The sequence below is a fragment of the Entamoeba dispar genome, genomic scaffold, assembly GCF_000209125.1.
Source record: "Entamoeba dispar SAW760 scf_1105229460947 genomic scaffold, whole genome shotgun sequence".
Classification (NCBI taxonomy): domain Eukaryota; phylum Evosea; order Mastigamoebida; family Endamoebidae; genus Entamoeba; species Entamoeba dispar.
Window position 1 is genome coordinate 1,828 of NW_001854447.1, and position 20,895 is coordinate 22,722.

The 20,895-nt window shown below is 25.6% G+C and overlaps 9 protein-coding genes across 9 annotated transcripts in view, besides 23 other annotated features; 3 read left to right on the top strand and 6 right to left on the bottom strand.

The window, feature by feature from the left end:
- Positions 1-3,677, bottom strand: part of EDI_317780 (protein serine/threonine kinase, putative) — a gene marked incomplete at both ends in the record, with an annotated part of 3,828 nt that extends 151 nt beyond the window's left edge. The window contains one exon of the mRNA XM_001733352.1: positions 1-3,677. This exon is cut by the window's left edge and continues 151 nt beyond it. Coding sequence (XP_001733404.1) covers positions 1-3,677 — 3,677 coding nt within the window.
- Positions 601-744: a microsatellite.
- Positions 847-917: a microsatellite.
- Positions 989-1,063: a sequence feature (AT_rich).
- Positions 2,400-2,435: a microsatellite.
- Positions 2,798-2,827: a sequence feature (AT_rich).
- A 91-nt stretch (positions 3,678-3,768) lies between the features above and the next one.
- Positions 3,769-3,833: a sequence feature (AT_rich).
- A 165-nt stretch (positions 3,834-3,998) lies between these two features.
- Positions 3,999-4,183: a repeat region.
- Positions 4,184-4,266: 83 nt separating this feature from the next.
- Positions 4,267-4,542: a repeat region.
- A 132-nt stretch (positions 4,543-4,674) lies between these two features.
- Positions 4,675-4,703: a sequence feature (AT_rich).
- Positions 4,704-5,313: 610 nt separating this feature from the next.
- EDI_317890 (uncharacterized protein) lies at positions 5,314-6,412 on the top strand (the record flags this gene model as incomplete). Its single annotated transcript, XM_001737905.1, has 3 exons — positions 5,314-6,055; positions 6,109-6,240; positions 6,315-6,412. The coding sequence occupies 3 exons, from the start codon at positions 5,314-5,316 to the stop codon at positions 6,410-6,412; spliced, it is 972 nt and encodes a 323-aa protein (XP_001737957.1).
- Positions 6,322-6,349: a sequence feature (AT_rich).
- Positions 6,413-6,668: 256 nt separating the features above from the next.
- Positions 6,669-6,738: a sequence feature (AT_rich).
- Positions 6,739-6,934: 196 nt separating this feature from the next.
- EDI_317900 (adaptin, alpha/gamma/epsilon, putative) lies at positions 6,935-9,505 on the bottom strand (the record flags this gene model as incomplete). Its single annotated transcript, XM_001737906.1, has 1 exon — positions 6,935-9,505. One exon carries the CDS (start codon positions 9,503-9,505, stop codon positions 6,935-6,937), a length of 2,571 nt encoding a protein of 856 aa, XP_001737958.1.
- Positions 8,720-8,768: a sequence feature (AT_rich).
- Positions 9,506-9,545: 40 nt separating the features above from the next.
- Positions 9,546-9,615: a sequence feature (AT_rich).
- On the bottom strand, positions 9,609-11,162 carry EDI_317910 (O-linked N-acetylglucosamine transferase, ogt, putative; the record flags this gene model as incomplete). Its single annotated transcript, XM_001737907.1, has 1 exon — positions 9,609-11,162. The coding sequence occupies one exon, from the start codon at positions 11,160-11,162 to the stop codon at positions 9,609-9,611; it is 1,554 nt and encodes a 517-aa protein (XP_001737959.1).
- A 122-nt stretch (positions 11,163-11,284) lies between these two features.
- EDI_317920 (protein YIPF5, putative) lies at positions 11,285-12,077 on the bottom strand (the record flags this gene model as incomplete). Its single annotated transcript, XM_001737908.1, has 2 exons — positions 11,285-11,450; positions 11,503-12,077. 2 exons carry the CDS (start codon positions 12,075-12,077, stop codon positions 11,285-11,287), a joined length of 741 nt encoding a protein of 246 aa, XP_001737960.1.
- A 51-nt stretch (positions 12,078-12,128) lies between these two features.
- EDI_317930 (uncharacterized protein) lies at positions 12,129-12,612 on the top strand (the record flags this gene model as incomplete). Its single annotated transcript, XM_001737909.1, has 2 exons — positions 12,129-12,413; positions 12,466-12,612. The coding sequence occupies 2 exons, from the start codon at positions 12,129-12,131 to the stop codon at positions 12,610-12,612; spliced, it is 432 nt and encodes a 143-aa protein (XP_001737961.1).
- A 25-nt stretch (positions 12,613-12,637) lies between these two features.
- Positions 12,638-12,745: a sequence feature (AT_rich).
- A 1-nt stretch (position 12,746) lies between these two features.
- On the bottom strand, positions 12,747-14,102 carry EDI_317940 (beta-amylase precursor, putative; the record flags this gene model as incomplete). Its single annotated transcript, XM_001737910.1, has 1 exon — positions 12,747-14,102. The coding sequence occupies one exon, from the start codon at positions 14,100-14,102 to the stop codon at positions 12,747-12,749; it is 1,356 nt and encodes a 451-aa protein (XP_001737962.1).
- Positions 14,103-14,165: 63 nt separating this feature from the next.
- Positions 14,166-14,223: a sequence feature (AT_rich).
- Positions 14,224-14,420: 197 nt separating this feature from the next.
- Positions 14,421-15,413, top strand: EDI_317950 (uncharacterized protein; the record flags this gene model as incomplete). Its single annotated transcript, XM_001737911.1, has 1 exon — positions 14,421-15,413. One exon carries the CDS (start codon positions 14,421-14,423, stop codon positions 15,411-15,413), a length of 993 nt encoding a protein of 330 aa, XP_001737963.1.
- A 259-nt stretch (positions 15,414-15,672) lies between these two features.
- Positions 15,673-15,704: a sequence feature (AT_rich).
- Positions 15,705-17,385: 1,681 nt separating this feature from the next.
- Positions 17,386-17,407: a sequence feature (AT_rich).
- A 228-nt stretch (positions 17,408-17,635) lies between these two features.
- Positions 17,636-17,666: a sequence feature (AT_rich).
- A 136-nt stretch (positions 17,667-17,802) lies between these two features.
- Positions 17,803-17,826: a sequence feature (AT_rich).
- A 1,083-nt stretch (positions 17,827-18,909) lies between these two features.
- Positions 18,910-19,006: a sequence feature (AT_rich).
- A 61-nt stretch (positions 19,007-19,067) lies between these two features.
- EDI_317960 (uncharacterized protein) lies at positions 19,068-20,255 on the bottom strand (the record flags this gene model as incomplete). Its single annotated transcript, XM_001737912.1, has 1 exon — positions 19,068-20,255. The coding sequence occupies one exon, from the start codon at positions 20,253-20,255 to the stop codon at positions 19,068-19,070; it is 1,188 nt and encodes a 395-aa protein (XP_001737964.1).
- A 123-nt stretch (positions 20,256-20,378) lies between these two features.
- Positions 20,379-20,421: a sequence feature (AT_rich).
- Positions 20,422-20,481: 60 nt separating this feature from the next.
- Positions 20,482-20,531: a microsatellite.
- Positions 20,532-20,597: 66 nt separating this feature from the next.
- Positions 20,598-20,672: a sequence feature (AT_rich).
- Between the last annotated feature and the right edge of the window lie 223 nt (positions 20,673-20,895).

The following is a 20,895-nucleotide window of genomic DNA, read 5'->3' on the forward strand; positions in this document are numbered from 1 at the left end:
ACAGAATTATCTGGTTTAATGTCTCGATGTAGTATTCCATTTGAATGAAGGTATGAAATTCCTTTTGCTCCATCTGTCATGAATTTAATTCTTATTTTATTTGGTATTTCCGTGTTTGTTCTTTTATTAATTAAATCTTGTATTGATCCATATTTTGCATATTCTGTTACCATACATATTTTATTAGGAATAAATACTGCTCCATAAAAATGAATGATATACTCACTTCTAAATTTATCTAACATCATTACTTCTTTCTCAAATTCTTTCATTTTATCTTCATCTTTATCAATTTGTTTCATTTTCTTAATTGCTACTTGATTTCCTCTAAATTCTCCGATATATACAATTCCAAATGATCCTTCTCCTATTTTATGTTCTTCTTTTATTTCATCGGGATCAAGTCGTGTTGATATTTGTGTTTCTCCTTTAATTGAAATACTTTTAATTATTTCTTCTTGTGTTTTATTAAGTGTTTTACTAATTATCATTATTTGTTCTTTAATTTTAGTAGTACATTTGATTGTAATGAATATTTCAAATTCACATGCATATCCTCCTTCAATTGTAATGATATTTGGGTTTGTTCTAATTGAATATTTTTCATTTTCTTCTTTACTACTTATTTGTATTTTCTTTTTTTCTTTATTTTCATTTCCAATACATATTAATTCTCTGATTTCTTTATTTACTTCAATTTCTTCTCCTTCTCCTATTTCTATTTCTTTGTTATTTGTTATTATTCCATCTCCAAGTGATATAAATTTGATATTTGATTGTGAAATTTTAAATATTGTTGTTGTTTTCTCTTGTTCTTTCTTTTCTTTGCGTTTTATAATGTAATTAATCATTATTATTATAATTATAATTATTGTAATAATGATAATAAGTATAATGATGATAATTATCATTATCATCCACCATACGATTTCTTTATTACATTTTGTTCCTTCTTCATTGATTCCATACCAAAATGAACATTTTGAACATTTATTATTTTTTGTTTCTTTACATTTATTAATATTTGAATAATGAATACATTCTTTATTTATTATTATATATTCATCTTCACATTTATTACATTCTTTCTCATTTAAACATGTTATACATTTATTTCCACATTTTGAACATTCTTTATTTATTAAATAATATCCTGTTAAACATTCTCTACATCCATATTCTTTATCTATTTCTCCTTTACATCCTTTAATTGTTGTTGTTGATTTACATATTCCTGTTGAACTCATAAAATATCCTTCTCCACATATTATACATTTATCTTTTTGATTACATGTTAAACATTCTTTTTCACATTTTGAACATCCTTTCCCATTTCTATAATATCCTTTATTACATATTCCACATCCACTTCCATCTGCTAATATTTGTAAACATGTTCCATTTAATTCTTCATTTGATTGACATGTTTTATCATTTCTTAAATATTTATCATTAGAACAACTCATACAATATGTAGATGTTCCATAACATGTTTCACATTTATCATCACATTTTAAACATTTCATGTCTTTTGTTAAATAATATCCTTCTTCACATCTTTTACATCCATATGTATTTTGTTCTTCACAATATTCTATTATTGTATTAATACATTCTCCTTTAAAATTAGGTGAATATGTATTTAAACATTCAACACATTTTCCATTAACATATGATTTATTTAAACAATTTTGAATATTATTATTACATTTTCCATTTTGATCTTTTATCATATCTTTTTCACATGTTTTATTTATACATTTATTATTATCTAAATATTCTTCATATTTACATTTTATTTCAATATCATTTGTTTGACATATTTCTGATTTTGAACATTCTATACATTTATTATTATCAATGTATTTTCCATTTTCACAATATATTTCTTCATTCTTTCCATTTTGATTTTCTTTATTTGAACATTTTCCATTATTTAATGTATATTTATTTGAACATGATACACATTTATTTCCTTCATAATAACATTGATCTTCTTTATCTCCATTACATTGATTATTTTGTATTTTATATCCATTTGAACATTTTAAACAATAATTTCTTTCTGATTTATTACATTTATTATCTTTTTCTTTACATTCTCCATTTTCTTTAATAAATCCTTCTTTACATTGATAACAATATGTTTTATATCCTACAATACAATTATCTGGTAATATTTGACATTCTTTATTTGAATTTAAATAATATCCATATTCACATTCAATACAATGACTTTGTTTATTTATTTTATTACAATGTGAATCATATTGACATTCTTGTTTTGAATTTAAATAATATCCTTTTTTACATTGGATACATTTAAATTGTTCATTTGATTTACCAGTTAAAACAATACAATTTGATAATTGACCATTTAATCTTACTGTTTCATCAAATATCATTATATTATTATTACCATTATTATTAATATTTATTAATGGTGTTGATGTAGAAGAATTAGTGAAATAATAAACAGATTTGTTAACAAAAGAATTACAAATGAGAGTACCATTTATAATTAAAGTCAATGGTTTATTTGATGGATTTGATGAATGTTTTAGTTCATTATTTCCATTTATTTCTAATGTATTTGTAGTTGAATTGTATTTGAATTGTGTCATAACATTCTTTTCTCTATTATTTGTAATTTCAAAGTTATTAAATTGTATCTTTTGATTTTTTTCTTTCTCTATTGATCCTAAACTTATTGTTAATTTAACACCATCATCAACATTAATTTGTTTAGCTGAAACAAAGTTAGTTAAGGTAATATCATGATCAATATTAAGAGTTGTATATTTAATAATATTATTATTAAAATTTACTGAGTTTAAATTTGATTGAATATTAAGAATACATTCAGTTTCACTATTATCATCACATGGACAATGTGGATAATTGAATGGTTGAATACCATTTCCTGAATATGATGATTTATAATTAATACCATTTATTGTACAAGTAACACTTGTATCTAAATCAGTTCCATTTGGACAAAACCTCATTAATCTATTGTTTGATATTAAATATGCTTTACCTTCTGACATAACAAGTCCATTCTTAAAACCTTTTGGTAAATAATGGTCAAATGATTTTTTATCAAAATCAAGTGCACTATTATTATTAAATGACATCACACCAAAACATTGTTTATTATTAACTGGATTACTGATTACAAAACTACCTGCCCGTAACCAAGTTGGGTTATAAAGATCAATATAATCACTTTTCCAAATAATTAATTGAGGTTGATTTAATGATGGTGTTGTTTCAAATCTAATTGAATTTTGAAATGAAACATGACCATTCCAAACTACTATAGAATTTGTTCCAATATTAAATTCTTTTTGTGTATGAAAATTTCCATTTAAAGTAATGTTAGAATTATCTAGAATGTTAAAAGTATGTGCATTCCAGTAATTACTTGAACTTTTCATTGTGAATGTACCATTGAATTCTGTGCTTTCACATTCCATATCATCAGTTGAAGAATAAGTGAAGTCTTTAGTAAAATAATATAAACAACCATTGTAACCTCCCAGTGTCGTACATTTGGAATTAGCCTCCCCACTTCTATCTTCAAATCCATCTTTAAATTCATATCCTTTTGGAATACAGTCATACCCATCAGCATTAATGTAATTAATCAACAATATAATATAAAATATTAGCATGAATAGATATGAAAAATAGCAATATTAAATTATTTTGTGATGATGATTGTTTCTTTCATTTTTATTGTTTTGAACTTTTTGTTGAACTTTGTTATTTTATATTATAAATAGATCAATAATAATATAATATTTTTTATTTATTTTTATTATTAATAACTAAAATCTTACATCAAAAAAATGGAAAACACTAATTTTTAATAAAACAGTTAATGTTATTCTCAATAAAATCTTGATTTTATTTATTTAATTACCTTTATCATCTCATCATTTTAGCTTTTGTTTAACACTCCAACTGATTATAAAATATATTTAAGATAATGCTCAGTTATGATTTACTTAATATGTAAATTTTTAACCTGTTGAGAAGTGAACAGACCAGTTTCTTCAACACTCCTTATTTCTTGTAAACTAAACTCCTCTAAAGATATTCAAACCTGATCGTCTTCGTTTCAGTTCTTGTCTAGTTTTGTTTTAAAATTAAGGGGGTTTGAAACCTTTTAATGTTTTTTAAAACTTGCTAAAATTTCATTGGCATTTTATTTTTGTTTTAACAAGGATAAAGAAGAAGAAATTTAAACCCATCGAAATTAAAAAGAAACTCAAGCCCATCAAAATTAAAAAGAAATTTAAACCCATCGAAATCAAAAAGAAATTAAATAATGAATGTTTAAATAAGGGATGTTTAAAATACTCTATTCCACATCAAAAACGAGAAAAGGAAAATCTCACAGTTCAACAACTAGAAGCAAAGAATAAGCCAATAGTTGATGAACAAATACCTTTAAAGCGAAGGGACGGGATTAGTCTCCCCTGAGCAAGGAACAATAGAAGATATTTCTATTAATACTTAATTATCTACTTTTTACATAATATTTTCATTAACTTATTCCTTCAACAGTTGACACAAACTTAGTATAAAAACCTCAATCAGTTTAATAATTCATATTGAAAGTCACAACGAAAGGACAGATGGGTATTAGAAGAGAACAAAATACACTAATATAAATGTAAAATAAAAATAATAATGGATTAGATTTAGAAATGATAACAATACCTTTTATGGGTTAATAGAAACAAATAGTAGTGGTAGTTCTGTAATGAAAACAAGAAATAGACAATAACAGAAAGGTAGAATAAAGGAATATTCAGTGACTTGTGCAGGAATGTGCTTATCAATAAATTTACAGATAACAAAGAAAGTAGCACATGAGGAATAAAACTGACAAAAAGTAAATTAAATAATAAGAAGATGTACTCATGAAGTAACTTAATGGACGCAATAAATAATAAAGCTAGAAAATAATGCTATTGGTTCTGAATAAATTCTATTAGATTAAATAGACAAATAAATATCAAATGAAACAACTTAGAAAAATGTTGTATAGTTTTTAAATCTCAAGTATTCTCTTGTACTTAAACATAATAATTTAGACACATTCTTTAGTTGTCTCTTGTCTGTGGACTGATGAACTAACAAAATAAATATAATATGTCTTAGTTTTTTATATTATTCTGGTTTGTTAATGTCCAATAGTGGTTGAATTGTTTTGGATTAAAACTTGCATACCAATCAGTTAACATAACAATAAGTCAAAATAGAAAATAGGGTTTTAAATAACTTTTTAGTTTCAGTGGGATGGTGTTTATACTGATTATTTTCATTATACAAACTTATGGGTGCATGTATGGGTGTAACGAATGTAATAGTGTCGAGTGTATTAGTTGTGATGAAGGCTATCAACTAACTAATGGAATTTGTATTTCAATAGAATATATAAAAGAACCAACAAACAATTATTTGTGTAGTTCTGGAATTTGTGTTTTAGATTATTCTCAATCTAACCAAACAGAAATTGAACTAACTTCACACATAACCTCACTATTACTTCCATCTCATGAGATAGTAGTTTCTATCCATGATGGTGATATTAACTCAGTTATATCAGGTGATTTTATCATTTTTTCAACTTCAGTTCATATTAATTCTATTCATCTTCCTCTTTCTACATTACATTCTCAAAAAGGATTAAATGTTAATGTAGTTGAATGCAATTCAATTTTTTTAGAAGAAGAATCTACAATTAGAACATTAAAATCAAATTCAATTGAATTAAACTATCACTCTATGAACAAACATAATATTAACATTGTCATTGTTGACTTTAATACTACAATTAAAATTCATGTAAACGAAGATCAAAAGAAAATTATTGAAAAACATGGAGTTTATTTCTTAGAAAACACTAAGTTTATTTCCTCAAACAATACAAATAACATTTCTGATTTAATTTCATTAAATTTGATTGTTGGAGAAGAAGAGGTAGTTCTACCATATTACTTTATTACAAATCTATGTAATAATAGAACGTCAGCATTCTGTTTGTTATTTCTCATGTAGTTATTAATCATCTTTCAACACTGATATGACTAGTACCAGAAATCCCAGAAGATTTTAAAACTTCATGTCCAGACTATATATTTGTTAAACCAACTACTTCACTATGGTGGGTAAGTGCAACGATATTTATATTTTTCATTATTTGTGTGTTCATTTTTGGAATATGTTTTTCAATTTACCATTATTTTAAGTCAAGAAATCAATGACTACTATCTTTTATTCAATCAATTCAATACTAGTTTTCACTTTATTAATTTCTATTTTTTATTTAATTGGTCAAACGAATATATCCTCTTTACCTTTTCAAATGAATTCTATTAAAGCATTAAAAGTGTGATAACACTAAAACTAATTTCACATTTATTTATTTAAACAAATAGTTGGTGTAATAATTTAAAAAAAATCTGGGTTGATTTATTTATTTTCAAATTACTCATCTTCAAAATAAACAAATACCTCCTTTATTCTTTTTTAAAGCATTTATTAAACCCTCTTAGAGTGTAATAAATACAATAGGCTGTTATTGTTATTTTATTAATACTCTATGCCATTTACTTTTTTATTCTCCAGGAGAATCATATATTACTAACCTCAATAATATGTAATTAAAACTATAAATCTAAGTTATTTAAAAAATATAGTATTAATAAAAGTATTTTATTACTGTTATGTTTGCTATTTATCCAGTTTTTTGTGTTACTATAATATATTCTTTATTCTTCTAATTTCTATGATTAACACTCTAATAAAATACCTATGAATTTTGAAATAAAAAAACTAATTATACCATGTACTCTTATATCAGTCATTTGAGATAAAGTAAATACAAAGAAGTAGTAATAAAAAATTAAATCAATTTTTATTGGTTGAGTATCACTGGTGTTGATTGAAGAACTTTTTGTTCAATTCCTTTTAAATATTCAACTCTTATCTTAACAGGGATATTTCCATTAACTTGTCCTTTTGTAGTAAATAGTTGCACACCTTCCTCTTGAGGTTTAATTAATTCTTTTTCTATGCATTGGACATCAACATGAATACTTTTGGGGGCAGCTACTTTTAAGATAATATTTTTGATATTTTCATTTCCTGTGTTTTTAAATACTGTAACAACAGTACACTCATCTCCATTTTTCTTAATTTTAAATTGGATATGAAGAAAGGCGTCTTGACAAACATCAATAATTTTTTCAATAGGTGTAGATGGTATGTATTCTGTGAATTCAAAGTCATCACTTTCATTATTACTGATTTGTGTGTTTTCTTTCTTTTCATCTGAAACAATAGACTGTTGAGGTTCTATGAATTTATTTTCTTTTTTATCTTCATCGTTTGTTATAGAATCATTTCCAATAAGATCGAACACCAATGGCGTAACTGATTGTTGTTGTTGATTTTTTTGATCATTTTCAACTGAACCTAATATATCATATTTTGAAGGTTTTATTTGGGTGGGAGGAACAAAACCAAGGATATCATTTAATGAAGAGTTATTATTCTGTAAAGTAGATGATTGGTTAAATAAAACATCACTCTTCTTTCCTTCTTTTCCATTATTAAAATCTAAAAGAGTTGTAGTAGTAGAGGTAGAAGTAAAATTGTTTTGTGGAGATGTTAGTTGGGCTTCTAAAGGAGTTTGTTGTATTTGGTCTTCTCCAATGATATTTACTTGTTCTTTTTTTTCAAGTTTTTTTAGAGTAATTGAAATATTTGAATTATCATGACCAAACTCAGTGACCTCTCCTATTGCAGGCATTCTTTTCCAACCGTTCACATAATCCCCTTTGTTACACATTACAATTGCTTCATTATATCTTTGATTTTCTTCAAATGAATGACCACCCTTAAACTGAACTAATAATTTATTAACATTATTTCTTTCTTTTTCACCTTCTCGTGCCGCTATTTTAGCTAACGCAGTTATTTTAACTAGTTCTTCACAATTACATCTGATAACTTCTTTAATTATTATATCTTCTTTAATTATATTCTTTAACAAATCAAAATATTCACCAACACACCACACGGCAGCTTTTTTAATTGGTTGAGAGGCAATTCTCATTAATGGGAATAGCTTAGTAACAGCATAAGTTTGGATATCATTTAATGCAATGATATTAATTAATCGTTGTGTAATATTTTCATTTATATATTTGTCTGACTCCATTGCTGTGTTTAAAAAACAATCAAATTTCCATTGAGCCTCTGCATTAACAAGTTCTATTAAATCACAAACAACTTTTGATGCTTCTTTTGTATATTTTTCACCTTCTCCTAATGATGCAATAATATGTTGAACAATTTCTTTTTGAGAACCATGTTGAGCCAATTGAGCAGAAATGTGTAAAGCAAAGAGTTTAATTCCTTCATCCTCATCTTCGAGACAATCAAGAATTCTTGAAATAAAAGGAATTAAAAATTTCCAAATTGATTCTGTTCTTAATTCAATATATCTAAAAGCAGCATATCGAGTGTTTGGGTATCCATCGTATAATAATCGAATAATATAATTTATTCCCATCTCTTTTACTAATGAATCACATTCAATTTCTAACGCACATTGAGCAGCAACAAATCCAACACAAATTCCAATACTGTTCTTTGGAGAACTAACAATAATATCAGCTAATACATCTTCAATAACAAATATATATTTTTTTGTATAAATTTTTTTTAATAAATCTAATATATTACAACAAACACATGCTTGAAGTGAAACATCTAAACCATTTCCACGAGTATTTTTATTTAATACTGAAACTAAAATTGGAACACTAGAATCAAAAGCATGTTGAAACGATGGATGACTAATAATACTAATAATTAATTTAGTTATAGGAAGAATAAAATCATTTTCAGATTTATTTAAAAATCCGATAACAGGATTTATATATTGGTCAATAAGATTTGGACATTTTTTAATTATACGTAATGCTGCTGCAATGGCTTTCTTTTGTACGTTTCTTATTCTTGAATTAAAAGCTTTAAGGACATGAGGTGAAATTACCTGACATAATTCTTCACTACCAATATTGGCTATTGTAGTTAATGCTAATTCAACAATATTTTGATTATCACTTTCAAGGTCTTTTTGTAAATGATTAATAATTAATGTTAATGTCTCTTGGTTTTCATCAAGTAATAATCCCAATGCTAAATACCCAATTCTTTTTGTTTGAAATTCATGTGATGAAATTAAAGCAAGACATTCTATTTGTGCAAATTGTGTATTATATCCTAGTAAATCTAAATAAATTAATTTCATTACATTTCTTGTTTTGTATTGATTTTCTGGCATAGTACTTCTTATATCAGCGCACTCTCTTGTAATAAGAGTTTTTTCTTCTTCAATAGTTTTACATGCCTTAACTCGTTCAATAAGTTCTCTTAATTTAATAGAATGTTTTGGAGTTTCTTTGAAAGATTTCATCTGTCAAAAGTAATTCTTTCAAGTTTTTTAGTTCTTATCGATTTTTTTCTATTTTTTTTTGTTTATAAAAACAAAATTAAAAAACAAAGTTAAATTTGTATTATTAATATCCAATCCATTCAGGGAATGCCAATACTTCTTCACCTATTACTCCATTATTCATTTTTTCAATTTCATTTTCAAGAGCTAAACGATATTTAGGAAAGAGTTGTTTAAGTGTTTCATATTCTTCAAGAGCCATTTGAATGTTTCCAGTCTTTTTTAATAATCGTGCATACACTAATCTAACAGTAACATCATTCATTGATTCCTCTCTCAACACTTTAATATCTTTTATTGCTTGTTGAATATTCCCAACAGAATCTAATAAAACTATTTTTCTTAATCGAATTTCTACTGATTGTGTTAAATTTAATAATGAACTAATCCATTTGATTGATTGATCATATTTCTTCATTTTCATTGATACAATAACACCAGTAGTTAATGACTCAATAGTATTGCTTAATCCAATTGCAATAGAAGAAGCTGATAATGCTTCTGAATATAACTTAAGTTCTAATGAAGCATGAGCAATACCACACCATCCTTTATAATTATTTGGGTTTAATTGAATAACTATTCTGTAATGTTTAAGTGAGTCTTGAAATTGTTTGTCTTTCATTAGAGCATTTGCAAGATATAATTCATTTTGAACACAATACTTGATTAATAACGCTTTCTCAAAACAAGTAACAGCCTCACTATTCTTATTTAATCCAAGTGCTTCAAATCCTAATACAATCCAAGATTCATAACACCACCTGTATTCTCCAGATTTCATGGCTAGTGCATGTAACTCTTTCCAACTTTTTAGTTGGTATAATGCCTCAGCATAAAAAGGATATAAGCTCATTGCAAATGGATACATTCTAGCAGCATTTCTTCCTAATGCAACAGTTATATTTGGTTTTTGTTCAATAGAGCTTATACGAGCAGCAAGGAATAACCCTTCATTTGAACCAATAATTGAATTAACTTCATTTTTCATTATAGTTGTTGCATTAATAATATCTCCTTTTTCAATAGAAACACAACTCTTAAGATATCCATTAATTGCTGTGACATCAATAGTATTCTCTGACTCTCTTTGGGGATTAATTTCTGATGGAAATAATCTTCTTCTTGGAAATTGTTCATATGAAAAAGGAATAATATCAGATGAACGTGCAACAACATTACGATATAACACTTCTCCCATTTCAATAATTCTTAATTGAGCAGAAATCAAATTACTATCAATTGTTAATGCTGATTCAAAACATCGAATAGCTTCATTTCTTCTTCCTAAATGAAAATGCATCTCACCAAGAAGATAATATAAACCTGAATTCTTATGAGAAGTAACAAAAGATGTCATTTGGGTAATACCTGCAGAATACTTCTTTGTTGCTAAAATACAAAGTCCAAGAAGGTTCATTGACTGTTCAGATGGTGGAAGTGCAGAAAGATGAGAACGACATTCATCATATTTTGCTACTCTATATAAACATTGTGCAAATAATAATCTATTTTCATTTGAAGGTAATTGAGCATATAATAATTTTGATAAATCATAAGCACATTGGGTTAAGTTTGATGATAAATAATGATTAATAGAATCAACAAATGTAGTCATGATTCGTATTATTAAGTTTCTTCTATTTTAAAGTTTTTATATTAAATTTCGTGATTTAAAACAAAAAATAGGAATACGACTTGGAATTATAATACTTAATCCTTTTTGTTGCTGATTTGTTTTTAGCACATTACTAATAATACAAAAAGGATAAAATACAATGCCATTGGATAAGCAACAAGAATCTTCTTATCAACAATTTCTTGCAAAGTAGTAAATAAACGACTACTGGCATATGTACACCAGATAATAGCGAAAATTGCGATAATAATAAGAATTGTTATATTTCTAATGAAATTATTACAATAATTTTAATAGTATAAAAGAAAAAGAAACAAACGAAACAAAAAGTGAAGCAATACCAAGAAGAACAAGTGGATATGATGAATATCCAAGATTAGTTAAAACAACAAAATAATCTATGTCTTTATTTGATAATAGGTTTAATATAAAATACTCCGCTAAGGAACCAATAATAGTAAATCCAAAAACATATCCAAATCTAAATTTTCCTGTTAACAATATAGATATACCAAGTAATAACCCAAAGAATAAAGAACCAATTACATCACTTTCTATTGCTTCTATTGAACCAAATGGATTTAATCTTGAAATAATTCTTTTTGTTATTAAGGAAAAATCAATTCCTAATTCCTCTAATAAAGGTGGTTCGATTTCTTCACTAATATTTCCTTCAACAGCAGCGTTTCTTAATTGTTGACTTGACACACTTTCGTTTTGTTCTACAGAAGTGATAACTGTAGGAGATAACATTGGTGAAACAGACTTCATACCTATTTGAGAATTTGATTGATTAACAGGAGGGTTTTCTGGAGTAGAAAAATCAAAGTCATCGAAATCACCAACAGACCCAATGTCAAAAGTGACGAAATCTTGATCGTCTCCAAAGTCCATCTGAGAAAGAGTCGAGTACTGAAATATTTAGTTCATTTTTTTTCCAATTACATGCAAAGAAATTCTAAAGAAGATATTGAACTAAAAGAAAAGAAGAAAGCTGAACGAGTTAAGACCCGTGTTGAAATCTCTGACTTAGTAAATGAAAAGACAGGAATTCCACACCTCCAAAATTTATTAAAAGATTTTTTACTACACCAAAACGAAGATTATCTTCAGAATATTAGTCGATTACTTGAAATATATAAAACTTGGGGAAAGAATGTACGTCCTGGTATTAGTTTTGAACAATTTGTTGCACAACTATATAAACTAGGTAAAAATGAAATTATGTGTGTTTGTTTCTTTAACTAATAGTTATTATGCTTTAATTAATTTTAAAATCTAGGACTGGCTTAGAAATGAAGAAAATAAAGGTCGTACCGAAGAGGAAGAATTTCAGCCATACCAATATATGGAAAATCAAACAGAAAATATCGAACAATACTTTAATTCAGATAATCAATCAATAGAAGAAGGAGAAGAGTATTTTTAACTAATGAAGAACATTATTGATACAGTAATTAAATTAATTAAATCAAAAACAAAAAAAATGAAATAAAATATTATTATTATTTTTATTTTTAACTTTAAAAAAGAAAACATAACATATAATTTATAGTAATTTACTTATCTCATCGAATTAACAAAGGAACAAAATTGTCCCCAAGCCGTTCCATCATCAAGAAGGGCTCTAGTCATTCTTAAATAAGTGAAAGAATGAAGTCCATACCATTTTGCTTGTTTAACAATTTGATTAAATCCATTAGTATTACAACCTCCATACCCACATAATTCAAGTGCATTTTCTCCACATTTTCCAAGTCCAGCAGAAGCAGCACTCTTATAAGCTTGGTCAACAAGAGCAGCTGGATTTGAACCACAATTTCCATCAGTTCCACTCATTTCAAGACAAGTAAAATCAAATCGAGTACCATAATTTTTAAAGACTTGAGCAATATTAGTATAAGCATTTTGATTATTAGTATTATAATAACCAGCAGTAACTTCTGCAGCATGAGAAGCATCAGTATACCACCAATGAATTCCAGAAATCTTACCTGCAATAGCTAAATTACCAAAGATTGACTTAGCGATGGAGAGTACTTTATTAGTATGATCAAGAAGAAGTTGATGATACCATCCAAGGAAGAATTTACCGTATTCACTTTTATAATTATCATTTCCATTTCCAAAGAATCCTGTTGATGATGGTGGTTTAGAATTATAATTTCCTGCATTTGATGGAGAAGAATATCCCCATTCTGAGTGTCCAGCAGCTGATGCAGCAGCAGCTAATTTAGAAAGAGAAAACTTATCAGAACATTCAAACTCTCCAATTCCACAATATTGGAATTTAGCTCCTGGATATGATGGATATCTTGTTTCTCCACATGGTCCCATACCTACTTGAATTTCATTAATTGTTCCATCATCAATATAACTTTGGAAGTTTTGTTTAAATGAAGTCATGAAATCTTTATACATTTGAAGTGGTGTTCTACCTTCAAAAACAGGTTCTTCATCAGCAGCAAATGAAATGTATTCATTATTAGTCCAACCTTCACGATCTTTAAAGAAAGCACCAGCTGATTCACCAGCATTAATTACCCATTGTGGAATTGGAATAGTAACTGAGTCTCCTACATTTCCTCCACATTTATGGAATGACATAACTGCTTGGAATTTTAATCCTGCATTTTTAACCATTTGAACTAATTCTTTATATCCATTCCAATTGTAATTTCTTGGTGATGTTTCTACAAGTCCCCACCAAATATCTGCCATAACACCAGCAACTCCTCCTGATTTTATTTTATTTAAATCATTTTGAAGTTGTCCTTTATTGTTAATTCCATTAGAATTGACAGTATCAAGTGGCATCATTAAATTAACTTCAGTTGCTGAGGCAAATGAAAGAAGTGCAATTAATGCAATCATCATTATAATATCTTTCAGTTCCCTTTTGTTTATAAATACTTTCATTCTCTAATTTTAAAATAAATGAACTTAAAAATAAAGTGGAAAGATAAAAAATTAATGAGATACTATAATTTTAATATTTTTACTTAGAAAAAAATTTATCTTCAAATTCATATTAAAATAACAAGAACAACTTTAAAAAGTCGAAAAGTTAAGTCAAATGGAAAAAGAATGCGTCACTGAAAAATATGACCTAAATTTTAAAAAAACCGTCAGTTCAAAAAAGTGATAATAAGAAAGAGATCATCTACGAAACGAAAAGATAATCACTTAAAAACTGTTAAAATTGAGAAATAGAAATAACGGTCCAAGTACGAAAGAATGAATAAATTTTTTAATACAATATACACTATCTTTAATACATTTAAACAAAATGCATTAAATTTTGTCTCATTGTGGACTGTTGTTTTTGGATTTTTTACTTCTTTTATTTCACAAAATTTCAAAGTTGTCTGGGTTTGTTATATCTATCAAATTGCATTAATTTTGTTTGGAATCCTTTACCAATACACTCCAAAGATATTAAAACCAATTGAAGATTTGATCAAAATGTTTAATTGTTTCTTACTTACATTAGGATTAGCATTTAACTTTATTTCAACTACAGAAATGATAAAGACTATTCGTTCAACATTCTTTGATCAATTTCTTGTTTCTCTAGACTCTTTTTTATTTCCTCATTTTTCTAAAGGTCAAATTTCATTAATGGTTGATTCAAATAAATATCTTAATCCAACTACATTTCATGGGAAATTATTAAATGACTACTTTGAAATGATTTATATTACATTCTATATTTGGGGATATCTTTCATTTGGGGTTTGTTGTTTAGAAATAATTATTGAATGGTGGAAAGAAAGAAAAGGACAAACTGATCCAACAAACCAGATGTCAAAAAAAATTCGGTATATAGAAATGGAATATCTTGTCATTTGTTGGTCATGTACATTTTCATTAATTTTTCTCATTAATATTATTGTTCCTGGAAAGAGTCCACGTTTATATTTGCAATCTCATTATACTCATTCAATTCAAGGATTTGGATTTTCTTCTTGGTGGAGAAGTCATGTTGATAGAGATGACTCATCAGGAACATTTCCTTCTGGACATTGTGGCGAGACATTAGCAGTTGCTTTTGGTATTTACTATTCTCATAAAACGATTGGAAAAATTGTTTTTGTCATGACATCCCTTATTTGTATTTCAACAATATGGAATAGATATCATTACTTATCTGATTTGATTATGGGTGTTTTGTGTTCATTATTTGGTTATGTAATGGCAAATCTTCATCTAAAAAGATTAAGTTTGTAGTTCTTGTTTATTGTATTTATGTAAATGTAATATATTAGATTTATTAAAGACTTCTATTCTTTTGCTTTTATCTTTACTTAATCAATACAATACTTTTTTTGATATATTTTTGAAACCTTTTAAGGCATGATAGATTTAAGAAACAGATTTAGTTTCTCAAGGATTATTTTTAAGAGGATTGAAACAGGTATTGTTATTTATTTGAATAGAAATTAGAATAACAAGTGAATAAAATTAATTTTACTATTGAGATTTGTAGTAAAAAAAAGAAATTTTATAAATAAAATAATTCGTTTTTTTTTTGGTGGTAAAAATATTAATTTAACTATGTTGCTATAGAATTACACTCAAGACATTGGATATCTTTTCCAATGTATTTTACATTTTAAATCACATTTGTTACATGCAATGAGATATAGCCATCTTCACAGCAGAGATAAAATTTGTTATAAAAGATTTTACAACCTAAAATTGTTCCACCACAAACTCATTGACAAGTAATTTCGTTTTAAAGCCAGACACTCTCTATTTGTATTATATCCATAACAGTCTTCTTGGTGATTAGAAATACTATCTGTTCTATTTTTGAAATCTTCATTTTATCATAAGTAATACATTTTTTTCCACATAATTAACTTACACCTATTAGAACATCTACCATTAATATCTAGGATATTATCTTTTTTTCACTTAAGACGATTTGTAGTATTACAATTTCGCAATTACTAAATAATAAAGAACATTCAAGACATTTATTTTCTTTTGGTTAATAACAACGTCAGATTCTAATATACCACTACTTACATAACTATGGTATGTTCATCTTTATAGCATTGGTAGTTATTCTATCTAGAAGAAGAATTATTTCACATACCATAAATAACGTCACTATATTTTTCATTATAACAATAATGGGAACTGCTAGAACACATGCCTCACAAGTCATAAATTAGTTTAATATTTTCCATTTGAATATCTCATCTACTTTTTATTGTGTGATATCAAACAACTATCAATAGAAGAGGTAACACATTTTCTATTTAATAGTATGTAATTATCTTTACAAGAAATACCATCACCATCATTCCAACGAACCCTTGTATTTTGATCAGAATAAGAGATACAACTTATTAAATTATTTGAGACATAATATCCTTCTTCACAAAATTACATGAATTAACACAATGATCAAAAGGCTTTGTTTTTATACACTTTGTTGTTCTAAATCAATATGAAATTTATTATATTAACAACTACCACTTTTGGATATTTGACTGTTAATTATATAAACTTAATAACATCCTTTAGAATTAAAATTAAGTGTATATCTTCCATCTTCATTAGAACTAACTTTATTTAACGTAATACTATTATGACAATTACAGATTCTGATGTTCTGAAAAACTATTTTGGATTTGATTGAATACAATCTTATTTCCATAGCTTCTAACTTCATTCATCTTCTTGAAAAAAAATACTAATATTTCCTTTATTCACTATAGATAATTGAATATTAATTATTGAAGAACTATTTTCTGTTTCAATTATCATTTCAGAAAATATTCAACAGCCAAATTCTTTAATATTTAAATAAGTATATCTTTTCCATAATAAGATATTTATCACAATTATGTGTCTTTTTTTTTAACAATCATTTGTGTATTGGTTACTTAAGAACTTTTAACATCAACTTAATACTCGTTTATATGAATATAAATTGACCAACTTCGTTTACTATTTTAATGTTAGAATTTATAGAAGGAAGAGTAAAGTTAGGTAATTATTGAAGAATTAGTATTAATACATAAATAACGAGAACGTTATTATGATTAAAAGTATTGAATTTGATACTTAAAGAATGAAATTAAATTCCTTTCCATGAAAATCAATATCTTTAATTCTTTCTTTTGTAACAATAATACAAGAATTTCTATAACAAAAACAATGAATTAAGTTAAATAAATGGAGAATGATAATTTAAATTAAATAATATTGATTTCATTATATAGGGCTGAAGAATAAAATGGATATAGATATAACGAATTAATATATTATTTAAAAGTATTTTGATATATGCTTTCATTTATAGAAAATGAAGGAGATAGTATTGTACTAACAAGACCAACACAATCTGAACTTTGTACTGATGAAAAATTAATAGATATTTTTTGTTTTTACCTATTGGTGTAAGAATTGGAAGAGTATTTATTTGAAAAGAGTCCAAAATTATAATAGATAAAATAAATTAAAATACTTATCAGCTTGAATGTTGTTTTTGAAGATTAGTAATATCAGACAACATTATAAATCCTTTAATAAGATATTTTTTTAATAATAAGTTCTTTGAAAATGAATTTACCGATTATAGTTGTATCGCCTAAAGACTCTCAAAAATATTAATTAAAAATAATTTGTTCCAATATTCTAGTTCCATTATTAACAATAGATTAAATAATGACTTGAGAAGATTCATTTGAAAGAATCTTTTCCAAACTCTATATAAAATCTACGAATTTTAAATTATCTATATTTGTTTCCTTTAAATATATTTTCATCTTATTCTGAAATATTACTATAGTCAAATTATAACTAGTTCCATTCATAGTAAAATCATTTATCCATCAAAATTATAGTTATTGATAACTAAATCTTGATTAATAATATTTTCAATTAATCCAATAGCTATAATCATAAATAATATTATGAGAATTTACAAGAAGTTTTGGATCTTCAGAACTAAGTAATGAATTATGACATATATCTCTTAGTAAAGTCAAAACAATTAACTCTTAACTCTAACAAATGACTATCACTCAAATAGAGTATGACTTCTGTAATTTCTAAAGAAGCAAAAGAATAGACTTCTCAATCTCTTTGGATAAAAAGAAAGAATAATAATATGCATTCTATAAATTGTAACAGTAAAAAGAGGTTTAGGGCCTTGTAAATAGAATGGAAGATAAATGTCAAATTCTTTGTTTTTTCTCAGGTCCTGGTAATAAAAAATATTTGTACATCTATTTTAAATATGATTGATAAAATGTAATTTTTATTATTGAACTAGTTGTGAGATTCTATTTAGTAATTGCAACTATTGTAACACTATATCCTTGAATGGGAGCAATAAGAAGATCTTTGTTAAGGTTTTGAGTAATAATACTTGGTACTTTAGTTGAGTCAACATTAATACCATTATTAACTAAATTAATCCCAATTTGATTACAATAATTGTTCCAGTTATTATTAATACCATCAGTCCACAACTCTTTATTTGAAATCCAACAACCATCAATACAGTTACTAATAAAAAGTAAGAAAGTTACAACTAATAACATTAAAAATTAAAATAACAGTTTTTGTTTTTATTATTAATTCAAATCAGAAAAATAGAGATTAGACTGAAATTTAATTCGTTGATTCTTTTTCATTTACTTGAAATATGACAATACAAAGGATAAAACAATTATGAGAAGAATAATTTCAATAAGTGAATAACATATTTTTAAAAAAATTGTTATAATAATATTTCTATATTAATTTATTTAAAAATGAAAAAAATAATAAATGAAAACTTTTTTGTAAAAATTATTAATGTCCACTCAAAACATTATAAAACCTTAAAAAAAAATTGACTTATTGAAAAAAAAACAATAGTTAGTTTAAATAAACTGTAAGAGAAACTGAGTCTTCTTCAAATTGAATTTTATTTCTTACTAAATACAATTGCATTTTATTTTTTATTACAGAAAATCCTTGTCTTGAACTATGCTTTCCTAATCCAGTAATAAATCTAACTTTACCAATTCCAGTAATTCCACTAGTATCTAAAACTTGTCGAAGAGCTTTAATAGCTTCAGTTTCACCAAAACCATGCAAATCAATTTCAATACATTTTTTTGAATGGTCACCTGTTTTTCTAAGAAGAATACGTAAGTATAGATTCATTACATTTTGTTGTTTAAATTGAATCTGTCTAGTAACTTCATTTAATTTCTTTTGGAAATCACTTGCGTTTGAACTTCCTCTCGGAGCTAATGACAACTGATGTGCATAAATACTTCTTTCTTTTGCAAGATTAATAATTTCATTATTTGTACGTTTAACAAATTGCTCTTCTGACTCTCCAGAAAGCATTCCAGTTATTTTTGGTAATGAAGGTGCTTTATAAAATTGTTCTTGGTGTTGGTTATCAGTTTCAGTTTTTGTTATATCAGAAATTAATCCAAATTTCTTTTTTAAATCATCTCTTCCATCACTGATAACATAAAGGATAAGTTCTATATTACCCTCTAATTGTTTATATAATTCTTTTATATCATCTTCATCAACTATTCCTTTTAATAAATCTATTAAGTATGACAACTTTAATTTATCTGCCGAAGCAAATAAACTTTGTTCTTGTGAAAAAGAAGAATCATTAAATCCTTCGAGAGTAATTTGATTTAATGTATGATCGAATTCACTTTCAATAGATTTAGGATGTTGCATGTCATGTGAATACTTTTGCCATTTCTTTAAACTAATTTCATTTGGAGATAATTGTTTTGGTTGTGGTTTTTGATACATTGAAGGAATATAATTTGCTTGTTGAACAATAAGTATCTCAGCGGTTTTATTCACATCAAGTTGGTTTTCTTCTAATAACATTTCTAAAAGTCCACTATCTATGTCAGGAAACATACTTTCAAGCTCACCTAATCTTCTTAATTTTAATGGAACTTTTTCTTTTTTTGGTTTAATTTTTGATGGGTTTGGGGGTGGTAAATTTTCAATGAATTCATCTAATTCATCTAACTGATAAGTCTTTCTTCCTTTTTGTTTTATTGTATATTTAGGTGGCATTTATTATTTGAAGAAAATTTTCTTATTTTAGAGATTATTCTTTTTTTCTTCGTTTTCTATAAAACATAATTATGATAGTGAGTCAAAAAATGAGACAGTTCTAAAAAAGGAATAAACAAATTCTATATTTTATAATAATTTAGCTATTTATTTTAACTATTTATTTGAGACTATTTTAAGCTTAATTTAATGAAAAACAATAATTATAAATATCAATAACAAATTCTTTCATTTTTATTATTATTTCTTATTTCTTTTTCATTTTCTTCTTGTTTTATCAATTGTGTCATTCATGTAAAATTGAAATTTGATGATAAATAATCAGTTAAGAATTATGTTGACATTTTTAAATAAATCATATTTAAAAGTGTTTTAAATGTTTCAATTCATTAAAATATATTAATTTATCATTTTTATCATTTGAATAGATGATAAATGATGTTAATGATCAATTAATGAATAAATATTATCATTAATCACTTGTTTTGTTGAATAAAATTGAATATGTTCTATTTCTATCTTTTTTATTCATTTTATATCATTTATTATGTTTCTCATTTAGCTTCTACAAGAATGTTATTTATTTAAAATAAACTGTTTTTCAATAACTATTCATATTAATGATGTTATAAATTGAAAT